Below are 13,000 nucleotides of genomic sequence, written 5' to 3' on the forward strand. Positions count from 1 at the left end.
TCCAGGCGTAGTTCTAGGTAGCCTTCTTTCCAGGCCCATTCCCTGGGCAACTTTTTTTCCATTCTAGTCCCAGGTACCCTTGTTTCCAAGCCCAGTCCCGAATATGCTTCCTTTCAGGCCAATCCTGGGTAACCTTGTTTCCCGGCCCTGTCCCGTAGACACTTCATTCCAGGCCAAGTCCCAGGTACCCTGGTTTCGACGTCAAGTCCCGGGTACCCTTCTTTCCACGCACAGTCCCTGGTACCATTGATTCCAGGACCAGTTCCAAGTATGCTTCTTTCAGTACCAATCCCGGGTCGCCTTGCTTCCAGGCCCAGTCCCGAGTACCCATGATTGCAGGCCCAGTCCCGAGTACCCTTCCTTTCAGGCCCGGTCCTCGGTCACCTAGTTCCTGGTAACAGTAGGGGTCCTCTTGATTCCAGGCCCAGTCCCGGGTACCCTTGTTTCCAGGCCAACTTCTAGGTAGCCTTCTTTTCAGACCCATTCCCCGGCAACTTTGTTTCCACGCCCTGTCCCGGGTACCCTTCCTATCAGGACATGTCCTACGCACCCTTTTTTCCAGGCCCAGTCCCGAGCATGCTTCCTTTCAGGCCCAGTCCTGGGTAACCTTGTTTCTGGGATCAGTAGGGTTCCCCTTGTTTCCAGGCCTAGTTCTAGGTAGCCTTCTTTTCAGGCCCATTCCTCTACATAGCCTTCTTTCCAGGCCCATTCCGCGGCAACTTTGTTTCCCGGCCCAGTCCCAGGTACCCTTGTTTCCAAGCCCAGTCCCGAATATGCTTCCTTTCAGGCCAATCCTGGGTAACCTTGTTTCCCGGCCCTGTCCCGTAGACACTTCATTCCAGGCCAAGTCCCAGGTACCCTGGTTTCCACGTCAAGTCCCGGGTACCCTTCTTTCCACGCACAGTCCCTGGTAGCCTTCTTTCCAGGCCCATTCCCCGGAAACCTTGTTTCCAGGCCCAGTCCCCGGTACCCTTGTTTCCACTCCCTGTCCCAGGTACCCTTCCTATCAGGCCATGTGCTGGGCACCCTTGTTTCCAGGCCCAATCCCTAGTACCCTTTTTTTCAGGCCCAGTCCTGGGTAACCTTGTTTCCAGGACCAGTATGGGTCCCGTTGTTTCTAGCCGCAGTCTTGTGTACCCTTCCTTCCATGCCCACTCCCAGGTACCCTTTATTCCCGGCCTAGTTCTAGGTAGCCTTCTTTTCAGGCCCATTCCCCGTAACCTTGTTTCCATATCTAGTTCTACGTAGCCTTCTTTCCAGGCTCATTCCTCAGTCATCTTATTTCCAGGCCCAGTCCCAGGTACTCTTGTTTCCCCTCCCAGTACCGGGTACCTTTCCTGTCAGGCTATGTCCTAGGTACCCTTCTTTCCAGGGCCATTCCCCAGTACCCTTTCTTCCAGGCCAAGTCCCAGGTACACCTTCTTTCCAGTTCAAGTCCATGGTACCTTTGCTTTTATGCCCTCTCCTGGGTCCCCTTTTTTCCAGGCCCAATTCAGGTACTCTTGTTACAAGGCCCATTCCCAAGTACCATTCCTTTCAAGCCCAGTCCAGGATACCTTTCTTTCCAGGCCCAGTCCAGAGTACCCTTCCTTTCAGGCCTGGTCCTGGGTAACCTTGTTTCCAGGACCAGTAGGGGTCCCCTTGTTTCCAGGCCCAGTCCCTGGTACCCTTCCTTCCAGGCTAAGACCCAGGTACCCTTATTTCCAGGTTAAGTCCCGAGTACCCTTGTTTCCACGCCCAGTCCCACGTACCTTTTTTTCCAGTCCCAGTTCAGAGGACCCTTCCTTTCAGGTCCAGTCCTTGGTAACTTTGTTTCCAGGACCAGTGCCAATTACCCTTCCTTCCAGGCTAAGACACCAGTACCCTTGTTTCCAGGCCGAGTCCCAGGTACCCTTGTTTCCAGGCCGAGTCCCGAGTACCCTTCTTTGCAGGCCCAGTCCCTAGTAGCCTTCTTTCAGGCCCACTCCTGGGGACAGTTTTTCTCAGGCCCATTCCAGGTAACTTTGTTTCCTGTTACAGTCCCGGGTACCCTTGTTTCCACACCCTCTCCCGGGTACCCTTGTATCCAGGCCCAGTCCCTGGTACCCACTGGTATCCTTGTTTTCACATCAAGTACCAGGTACCCTTGCTACAAGGCTCATTCCCAGGTACCCTTCCTTTGATGCCAACTTCTGGGTGCCCTTGTTTCCAGGCCCAGTCCCAGTTACCCTTCCTTTCAGCCCCAGTTCTGGGTACCCTTGTTTCCAGTCCCATTCCTGGCTACCCTTGTTTCCAGGCCCAGTCACAAATACCCTTCCTGTCAGGCCCAGTCCCGGGTACCCTTGTTTCCAGGCCCAGTCCCGGTTACCCTTCCTTCCAGGCCCAGGCCTGAGTACCCTTGTCTCTAAGTCCAGTCCCTAGTACACTTCCTTTCAGGCCCAGTCCCGGCTACCCTTTTTTCCAGGCCCAGTCCCTGGTACACTTGGTTACAGGCCCACTCCCTGGTAACCTTGTTTCCAGGCCCAGTCCCCGGTACCCTTGATTACTGGCCCAGTCTCAGGCACCCTTCTTTCCAGTCCCAGTCCTGGGTACCCATGTTTCCAGGCCTAGTCCCCGGTAACCTTCTTTTCAGTCCCAGTCCTGGGTACCCTTTTTTCCAGGCCCAGTTCCGAGTAGCCTTGTTTCCAAGCCAAGTCCCAGGTACTCTTGTTTCCAGGCCCATGACCAGGTACCCTTGTTCCCTGGCCCATTACCAGGTACCCTTGTTTCCTGGCCCAATCCCAGGTACACTTCCTTCTTGCCTAGTCCCAGGTACCTTTGTTTCCACGCTCAGTCTTGACTACACTTATTTCCAGGCCCAGTCCTAATTACCCTTTTTTCCAGGCCCATTCTTGGGTCCTCTTGATTCCAGGCCCAGTCCCGGGTGCCCTTCTTTCCAGGCTCCTTCCTGAGTACTCTTCTTTTCAGGTCCAGTCCCAGATACCCTTGCTTCTAGGCTGAGACCCCGGTACCCTTGTTTTCAGGCCCTGTCCCCGGTTCCCTTGCTTCCAGGCCAAGTCCCAGGTATCCTTCCTTGTATGCCAATTCCTGCTACCCTTGTTTACAGGCCCAGTCCACGGTACCCTTGGTTATAGGTCTACACCCTGGTAACCTTGTTTCCAGGCCCAGTCCCGGTACCCTTGGCTACAGGCTAAGTCCCAGGTACCCTTGTTTCCTGGCCCAATCCCAGGTACCCTTGTTTTCAGGACCTGTCCCGAGTACTATTCCTTTCAGGCCCTGTCCTGGGTACCCTTGTTTCCAGGCCCAGTCCCCAGTTCCCTTGCTTCCAGACGCAGTCCTAGGCACCTTTCCTTTCAGACCCAGTCCAGGGTATTCTTGTATCCAGGCCAAGTTACGGGTACACTTTCTTCCAGGCCCAATCCCAGGTACCCTTCCTTCCCAGCTTCTGAGTCTTAGCAGGGCTGAGTCATAGATCAGAAGGAGTGGGTAACGTCATAGGAAGGTACCTCTCCCCAAAATTATGGTTTCTGTTGAATGAGGGTTTGTGGGTGGTTTAGGGTACCTATTTCCACCAATTCCGGAGAGAGATCAAAACCAATGCCTTTTATCTTTCCTCCCCCTCTGTCCTCTATCTCTCTTCCCTTTCTCATCTTGAGCTTTTAACAACTAACATGAAAGGCTCTAAGCCATAGAAATGGGTTTTTGCTTTTAGCTCATAATGTTCTTTTGTATCTTTCCCCAATGCTAAATATATTGTCAAAGTTGAAACTTTTCAAGAGTCCTGAAAATCCAATTTTGCTTGCTCCTGCCATGCCAATCCTTCCCAGATGTGCCTTTTCTTCTCTTCCTGATATATCTTCAGTATCCTGATTTGACCTAATAAGTCACAGTGGGCCTTCTTCCCTCCTCATTTCCTCCTACTTCATGTGACCTGTCCTCTCGTTTTCTGCCACAGGTGCCCTGGCTTGAGGAAATACCAGGCCAAAATGGTGGAGGAGAAATGTCAGCTGGACCACAAGAAGCAAGAAGTGCCCCCGGAGCCAGAAGCAAACTGCCCTTGTGGGGAGAACTTCTTTGATATTGATGCCATCTTATCAATGGACTCTGAGTATTCATCAGTTGCCCCCATGGTACCCTGGAGTAGCCCAGAGCCTGGCTTGGTGAACCCAGCATTTGAGGAGACAGATGAAGATTCCATCCTGAGTCTTTCCACATCTGGTACAGGCTTTGGGAAAGGGATTATGGGGAAAAAAAAAACCTAGGAGTCTTGGTAAACCACGAGCTCAATATGAACCAAAAATATGACCCAACATTCCCAAAACAAATATGATCTCCTGCTGCATTAAGAGAGGCCTAGCTTCCAGGACTAGGGAGAAGATAGTCTGCTGTAGTCAGGCCACATCCAGAGGAGTGTGTTGTATTCTACAGGCCTGAGCCCATGTTGTTCCAGGCCTCAGTTTACCCTTGGAAGCAAGAAGCATCTTAGGGAGGGAACAGCCCTATCCAGCCAAAAGAGGACCAAACCCAACCTTAGCCTTCTGAGACATGGAGAACCTAGGGAAGTCCCATGAGTGGTCATCAGTATGAAACTTGGGACCTAGATACCTAGCCTGAGAAAGCAGACTAAACCTGCCAGGCCTTCTGCATGGATGCCTTCTTCTGCCCAACACCCAGAATCCTACTCTTTGTAATCTAGAAGACTGACATCATGTTCCTTGGTCTTTACTAGCCTCAGAATGGCCCATGAGACCACAGAGTATAAGAAAGGTATTCTGGCCAGAATATTCAGGCCACTTCTCAAGAACAGGGGAGAAAGAAGGAGGGAACAAGTGTTTTATTAAGCACTTACTATAAGCCAAGCAGTGTGCTAAGGGGTTTTACAAATATTATCCCATTTGATCCTTATAATAAGCCCGGGAGGTAGGTGCTATTATGATCCCATTTTACAATTGAGGAAACTGAGACAAAAGTTAAATGATCTGCCCGGGGTCACACAGCTAGTAAATGTTCAAGACAGGATATGAACTCAGGTCATCCTGACTCCAGGCTCAGTGCACCATTTAGCTACCTCTAGGAGGTACACTTTGTATGACCCAGTAACTCTAGGTCAAATCACTCACGTCCTCCTAATCCATCAACCAATGTTCCCTGAGTACCTGTGTTAAGCAACCAGGACTGGGTGGGAGGGAGGAAGAAAGGGAGGTGGAAAGGCCCATTAGGACACCACTTCAGTAGTTTAGGAAAATGATGATGGAGGCCTGGATGGCAGGGCCTCAGAAGCAGACACTTTCCCCTCCATTGGGTCACTTTAATCACTTTTCTCTTGTCCCCCCCTACCCCATCAGACCTGACTCGCAGCAACAGTCTTGTGGCTGAAACCGTCATCGTGGAAATTTCCCGGGATAACCCTGAGAAGGAGTTGGGGATGAGGATCGTCGGGGGCAAGGACACCCCACTGGGCAACATTGTTGTGCAGGAGGTCCACCAGGACACCCCCTTGGGCATGGATGGCAAAGTGGCCCCTGGAGATCATGTGCTCGAGGTGGGTGAGCATCTTCCTCCCTGGCCCATGGGATGCTGGGATGCTGGCCTGGTTCATGCTTCCCTACCCAATCAACAATAACAACAGCAGTAACAATAATCTCTTTTAGAGAGTACATGGAGGTGTATCACACACACACACACACACTCCTCCCAAGCCTGAGAGATCAATTGTAGGATGGTTTTTATCTCTGTTTTACATATAAGCAAACTGAAGTGGTGGCTAGCAGAAGTCACTTGCCCAAGATAACCCAGCTGACTGGAACCCAGGACTCTTGATTTTAGGTCCCTTTGTACCTACTATGTGCAGTGTTAGGTGCAGATGAAACAGTACATGATCCCTACTCTCACAGGGCTTACATTCTAATAGGGGCATGTGGAAGGCCCAGACAAAGTACAAGGAGAGATTTAAGGAGGTCCAGGGTATTTCACAGTTTTCCTGGGTTGGGGGAAGGATTAGGAAAGGACTCATGGAAGAAGCAATACTTGAACTAAACCCTGAAGAAAGAAAAAGAGTTCATCAGTGGAAAAGGGGGGATGTACGAGTCCACTCTCAGCAAAGGCATAGAGGTGGGAGAGTACAGGCTGAGAATTCCTGTGGTAGTGTGAGATGAGAAAGATAGATTGAAGCCAGATTATAGTTGGCCTTGGTTGCCAGGCTGAGGAGCTGATGTTTTTGTTTTTGTTTTTGTTTTTCCTGTGGGCAATAAGGGGCCATTGAAGGTTTCGAGCACAAGTTAGACATGCCTGTGCCTTAGAAAAATTATGTGGGTGTCTATGCAGAGGATGGATTGGGGAGGGGAGAAACTGAAGGAAAGAAGGTTCATTAAAAAGCTATTGCAAATATGAGAATTTGTTTTACTTGACTGTGCATATGTATTCCAAGGCTTTGTTTTTTTTTTTCTTTTCTTTTTTTTTCTTTTTTTTCCCCTCCCATTAGGGAGAGGTGAAAGGAAGAGAAAATAAATGCTTGTTAAAACAAACAAAGAAATAAACAAGAAGGAAATGAATAGATAGATGAATGGATTAATAAAATAAATAAATAAATAGATGAATGAATAAACGAATAAACAAATAAACTGATAAGTTTGAAAAATAACTAAAAAATTATGAAAGCTATTGACAGAATCTGAGGAAGGGCTGATAAAGAAGGTGGCTGAACAAAGAGTATTGAAGAAGAGGGGGCAAACAGGAAGAATGCAGTGGAGAAAGAATGGGCAGGATTTGGCAATGTGTAGGATGCATTGCTAAAACTTGATTCGCCTTCTCCTTGTTTTTCTCGGTCAACTGGGCTTGCTCTTACTCCATCCAGGAAGCAGTAGGTTTTGATGATGGTATTGGAGAGATGAAAGTTGCCCAGAAAGTCAGAGAGTCTGAAGGGGTCCCCTGGCAAATTGTCTTTCCTTCTAGGTCAACGGGATCAACATCAGCAATGTCACCCACTCTCAAGCAATCTCCCTGCTCCGCCAGGCGGGGCCTGTGCTGCAGCTGGTGATCTTGCAAGAGAAAGGCTTCCTGAACAAGCCACTCCAAGATGACAGCCCAATTCCCAGCAGGGCTGGGGAGATAGTGCATGTCACCCTGATGAAGAAGGACCGGCTGCAGCCCCTGGGTATCAAACTGATTCGCAAGGCTGGCAAGGCTGGGATCTTCATCCTAGACCTGCTGGATGGTGGCCTGGCAGCCAAGAATGGAAAGCTGAGTCAAAATGACAAAGTGCTCTCCATCAACGGGCAGGACCTGAGACAGGGGACACCAGAGACAGCAGCCCAGATCATTCAGGTTAGTGGTGGCCTGGCCATTTCCAGGAGGGGCAGGGAAGCCCGGGATGGTGGCCAAGGGAGCAGGACTCAGAAATTCCTAGATCTGAATCCTACCTCCAATACTTACTAGCTGTGTGACTTTGGGCCAATCACTTAACCCCTCAATATCTCTATCTGTAAAATGGGTGGGGAATAATACCTGCAGTAGTATGTCATTGCATGTGAAACTCTTTTCACTTCATAAAGGATCCTATAAAATGTCAGCTGTTATTATTTAAAGCTGGCAAAGGGCCTTAGAGATTACCTGGCTCAACCCTTTCATTTCATAGATGAGGAAGCTGAAGCCAGGAGAAGGGAAGTCACCTCTCCCAAGATCACACAGACTTAGGAGGCAAATCCGGGTCCTCTGACCACAAATGCTCTTTCCGCTACTGCATGCTGCCTTGTGGGCAAGGGCAGACTCCATTGTGATGCCCAATGCCACCAAGCATTACACTTTGCAAGAGGTGGGCATTTGCAAAATCTCATGGGGCATTGCTACGTATTTGGGAAGATGCAAAGTTTAGATAAGATGTGCCCCCTGTCTCTCATGGAGTTTATGGTCTAGTTAGTAGTAATAGTAGTAGTAGTAGTAGTAGTAGTAGTAGTAGTAGTAGTAGTAGTAGTAGTAGTAGTAGTAGTAATAGTAGTAATAGCAGTAATAGTTGTAGTAGTACAAGTAGAAGTAGTAGCTTCCTTCATCATAATTAAGTATAATCTATGACATTACATGAAACATGCATTAGAAAGACATAGAACAAAATGCATTGTGTGGGTCTGAGGAGTACAATCATTTCCAACCAGGGCTAGCAAAGAAGGCTCCCTGGAGGAGGTGGCATTGACTCCATAGACTTTTAAGGATGGGTGGGAACTCAGCGGCCAAAAATAGGACAGAAAGTCATTCCAGGCTTAGGAAAAAGTCTGTCCAAAGGCACTGAAGTGGGAGAGCACCCCTAGTGATTGGGAGGCAGAGAATTGTCCAGGCTGGCTGGATTATTGAGTGGATGAAGAGGATACAAGGCTAAAAACGTTAGGGGTAGTGTCTGATCATGGAGGGTCTGAAATGACAAGAAGAGCAGTTGAAAAACTTTACTGGGTAGGCAAGAGAGGGCCAGTTTTTGAGCTGTGGAATAACACAAACAGATCCATGCATGAAGAGGATTATTCTGGAAAAGGTATAAGAGTGGTTGAGGGAGAGTGGAAGATTGAAGCAGTAAGACTTGTTAGGGCCTTTTTCCTACAGTCCAAGGGGGTGGATATAAAGACTTTCTCTAGAATAGCAGCAGTAGGAAGAGATGGGAGATTCTCCAAAGTGGTATCCATAGGACTTGCTAACTGAATGGGACAGAAAAGGAAGAGTCCAAGTTCCTCAGGTTATCAATATGGGACCCAAAGTGAATGGTGGGGCCACCACTAGAAAGAATGAAGTCAGAAAGAGGGGCAGATTTAGGGAAAAAGAAAAAATGCTTGGTTGGGGACATGTCAGGTAGAGATGCCCTGTTAGCCATTGGAGATGAGCTCAGGGGAGAGATCAAGGCTGTCTACAGCTGGATTCCTGATATATTTGAGTGATGAATCCCCCCTGAAGAGGTTGCATTATTCAAATCCCATTGGGTTGCAACCAATGACCATATTTTACATAAGTATACCTTCAAATAGTGGCAATTTGAATACATTTGAAGTGGTCTCATTATTCACTCTCCAAATAGACCCTAGCTGTATGCAACTTCAGGTGGCATCAATGTAGACTTGGGAGTTGAAGTTTAGCCATGGGGTGATTGCCAATGGGGAGAGTGTCAGGAGAGCACCCAAAGGAGATGGAGAGTGAGTGTAGCATCTCTGAGGCTGATGAAGGAAAGAGAATTTGATAAGAAGACTTGGACAGCAGCACCATGAGTTTCACACAGCCCAAAGAGGATGAGAACTGCCAGAAGGCCATTGGCTTGGGGGAATTGAAAGGTCATCGGTGACCTTGCAAAGCACAGTGGGGGGGGGGGCAAGTCTGATTGCAAGATGATGGAGAGAGTGGGGACTAATGAAGTAAAGATAATGAGTGGAGACAACTTGTCCAAGTTTAGCAGTGAGAGAAGAAGGGAGAGATAGAGCAGTGACTCACAGGGCTAGAAGAATCCAGAGAATCCTAGGAGGGGAGTGGGGATGCAGAGACCGAAACATGTTTGTGGCCAGAGAGGAAGGAGCACAGACCAAGGGAGACCCTGAAGCTATATGACAGAGGGATGAATGGGCTAGAGAGGGGTTAGCCCTTAATGAGGAATAGGGAGATCTCCCATTCTACGAGCACTTAAGAGTCGCCATTGCTCTATGATGTCAAGAAAGTCTGCAGAGTGGAGGTGGGGAAGCCAGCGGAGTTCATAGCACATGGCCGCAATATCTTCAGTGAAGTGGGAGTAGAGGTCATCCATTCTCCATGTGGGAGGGCAGTTGGTGGAGAGGAGAAAGAAGAATCATTTGAAACAGTAGCAATGGGATGTGAGATAAGGGTTGGATTGGCTCCCAGCTGATGTTCTGTACCATGAATTCAGAGTGAGTGAAATCAACTCAACGTGATCCAACTCAATGACTTTCTCTTCTGCATCTTAGCAGCCCTGGAACCAGATGATAGGGTGTTCTCAGGGATGCAGAACCTAGAGGACAGGCCCTGGGTGAGCTTGGGTGGGGTAAGCAATAAAGTCACCAGCCATGGGGAGGCCAAGGGTGTTGAGGTTGTCAAAGAGAATGTCAAGAAGAATACCAAAGTCCCCAAGGAGGACAGCAGGAGAAGGAATGGCTAGCACTCAAGTCACTGACAGAGCTGGGTTGAGAAGACTTGGGTGAACTATTGCAGAGCTGAGTTAGCAGAACTAGAGAAAAATGCACACAATGTCGACAACCCAGTAAATGGAGGGAACAAAAATGAAACCGAATGCAGTGTTGGCCCCAGAGAAGGGCTGAGAAAATGCAAACCTACCTCTTTGTAGAGGTGGGGGACTATGGGTGTGGAATATTGCATATCCTGTCAAGGCGCAATCGATACATTGGTTGATTGGTTGTGATGAACTGCCTTTTCCCCCCTCTCTTCCTTTTTAGAAGGCTTTGCTAAAAATAGATAAAGTCCTTCCTATAAGATATTTAGTACCAGGAAACTTGACCTACTGGATAGAGATCTGGTCTCTGAGCCCAGGAAGACTTGAGTTCAAGTCCCACCATTGGCACATACTGGTTATGTGACCCTGAGCAAATTTTTTCACCTCTCAATGTCCCAGGAAGCTCATAGACTGGAAGTTAGGAAGGAAGAGCCAATCTACATCAGTAGAGGGAGATCCTCCCCCAGTAGTTTCCCATGGCCCATGCCCTCTCCCTAGCTCCTACAAAGAATGACTTGCTGAATATTGGAAGGAGAGAGCTATACTTGAAATGAAAGTGATTATAAAAACAGAAAATATATATATTTTTTAAGAAAAAGCTAGGAGAATGACCTGGAGATCAGTCAATGCTAGGAACAAGGATAGGGAAAAATGAAGTAAAGACAGATAGCATAGCCCTTAGGAGGGGGAAGTTTCCTGGTAGAAAAAGAGATGAGAAGCACCACTAAGGAGCCAGGAGTGGCCCCATGTGTCGGGGGAGAGGGCAGGGGTAGCGAAATAAATAGCAGCTGCAAGTGCCCACCTAGAGGTGCCAGGGCTGTGGTTTTGCCAAGGGAAGTGGAAGAAAGGAAGGCTGAGGATGAAAGGGGGTTATTACCAATAAAGTGAGTGTTTCCGTGGGCCCAGTGGAACGGCCTAGGGGACTGATGGACTAGGTGGAAGTGATTCTGAGAAGGAAGAGGGACAATTCATATAAGGGGGTAATCAGTCTGAGCTTCATGCTTCTAGCTGTGGATGAGAGCCTGGATGTCTGGCATTGAGAAACCAGCGCGGTGGTAGATGGATAGACATGGAGGGGCTGTCTCTGTAACCTGGGACTGAAACTGAGAAAAAAGAGGCCCCACAAAGGGAAAGGAAGGGAAGGGAGCACTCCTTGGAGGTGGCAGGCCCACCTGGGGATGAGCACAGAGGATGGAGAAGAGACAAAGTTAGCCCCTTCTCTAGTTTCTGTTGTCTTTCCTTTACCTCTGCACCAAGAGGGACAGAACAGAAATGGCCAATGGAGAGTTGATCCCTAAGATAAGCAGGGAGAGAACAAGAAAACCCTGAGTTGCCCTGGATGAGTTCAGGTGCTTTGGCCAGGATGATCTCCATCCCTGGTTACTGAAAGACCCAATGGATGTGATGGCCGAGTCTTCATCACTGAGCTAGCACAGATTATGAGTACTCAGCTCCCTAAACAAAAATCCCTTATATGATATACCTAACAAATGGTCATCTAGCTTCTTCTTGAGGACCTCAAATGAGGAGGGGCCTACTCCCCTATGAGGCAGCTGATTTCACTTTGCGGTAGGTTGATCAATGCTTTTTTTTTTTTTTAAAGCTTGTTTCCAAATGTCACCATCCACCACATGCACTTCAAATCTCCCTCACACCAAAGAAGCACAGCTAAGCATTGACCTGTAGGACAGTGTGTGCCTCATTCTGCACCTACCATTCACCAAGAGGAGAGAAGTCTGCTCTAACTCCTAGTCATCCAAAGTCACAATTGTTCTCTTGGCATTATTGCAATCTGCGTGTTAACCTGGTTATTTTGTAGGTCGTTCTGGTTTTGCTCATGATAAAACCTGCCTCAGTTCAGAATCTTCCCAAGTTTCCCTGAATTCTCCACATTCATGATCTCTCACACACACTAATATTCCCTTCTGTTCCCCTGTCACCAATGGCACGCACAAACATTCCGCAATCGATGAGCACTCACTTTGTTTCCAGCTCTTTGCTACCATTAAAAAGTGTCTCTGTAAGTCCTTTTGGATGGATAGAAGCTTTCTATTTGTCTCTGAGCTCTGTGGGGGTCTACCACTGGTCAAAAAGTATATACTGAAGTTGAGTGATTTTTCTAGCACCATTTACAAGTGTTTCCAGAACAGTTGGACCAATTCAGAAATTTGGTTTTTCCCCCTATTCCTGCCCCCATCAAACCTCAATTTCCCTCTTTTCAGCTTCTATCTGCTGCTCCTCATTCTGTCGTCTGAGACCAAAGATGAATGAGTTTAATGCCTCTTCCATATGACAGGCCTCCAGCTACTTAAATCAGCCATCATGTGTCCACTAAATCTCCTCTTCCCTCTAACCATCTCCCATTCTTCCAAATGCTGCCCATGACATGGGCTCAATGCCTTCCTCTGGATATGCTCTAGCTCGTTAACCTCCCAACTAAAATGTGGTGCCCACAGCTGAACCTAGAATTAATTCCCTGTGTGTCCTGAACATGACAAAGTACTGAGGATGCTTTGGGCTTGCTAAGAGGAACAGTTCCCTAACAAACAGAACAGAGTTATCCCAATGTGGGCCAGGGCTGCCTATAGATGTAGTAGCTTCTCCATTAATGTGGGACGGGGCTGCCTATAGACATAGTGGCTTCTCTATCAGTATAGAATAGGACTGCCTACAGACATAGTGGCTTCTCTATCACTGCAGGCCTTCAAACCAAGGCTGATGTCTTGTTGGGAATGGTTGAAGGGCCCTCATGTGGAGGAAGGATTGTCCTTTTTCTGCCTAACCTCAGAGGGCAGGGGAGGGGAAGGTACAGCA

At 48.3% G+C, this 13,000-nt stretch overlaps 1 protein-coding gene across 1 annotated transcript in view; it reads left to right on the forward strand.

Moving 5' to 3' along the window:
- Positions 1–1,101: 1,101 nt before the first annotated feature.
- LOC114023182 (ligand of Numb protein X 2-like) overlaps positions 1,102–13,000 on the forward strand; it is a 31,906-nt gene continuing 20,007 nt past the window's right edge. The window contains exons 1-13 of the mRNA XM_027835728.1: positions 1,102–1,161; positions 1,323–1,412; positions 1,497–1,691; positions 1,848–1,997; positions 2,070–2,147; positions 2,192–2,315; positions 2,416–2,483; positions 2,640–2,735; positions 3,003–3,042; positions 3,225–3,348; positions 3,935–4,197; positions 5,325–5,521; positions 6,931–7,302. Of these exons, the coding sequence (XP_027691529.1) occupies positions 1,102–1,161; positions 1,323–1,412; positions 1,497–1,691; positions 1,848–1,997; positions 2,070–2,147; positions 2,192–2,315; positions 2,416–2,483; positions 2,640–2,735; positions 3,003–3,042; positions 3,225–3,348; positions 3,935–4,197; positions 5,325–5,521; positions 6,931–7,302 (1,857 nt within the window). The remainder of the gene's footprint in view (positions 1,162–1,322; positions 1,413–1,496; positions 1,692–1,847; positions 1,998–2,069; positions 2,148–2,191; positions 2,316–2,415; positions 2,484–2,639; positions 2,736–3,002; positions 3,043–3,224; positions 3,349–3,934; positions 4,198–5,324; positions 5,522–6,930; positions 7,303–13,000) is intronic.

This window comes from Vombatus ursinus, unplaced genomic scaffold (genome assembly GCF_900497805.2).
Source record: "Vombatus ursinus unplaced genomic scaffold, bare-nosed wombat genome assembly UNPS02004405.1, whole genome shotgun sequence".
Classification (NCBI taxonomy): domain Eukaryota; kingdom Metazoa; phylum Chordata; class Mammalia; order Diprotodontia; family Vombatidae; genus Vombatus; species Vombatus ursinus.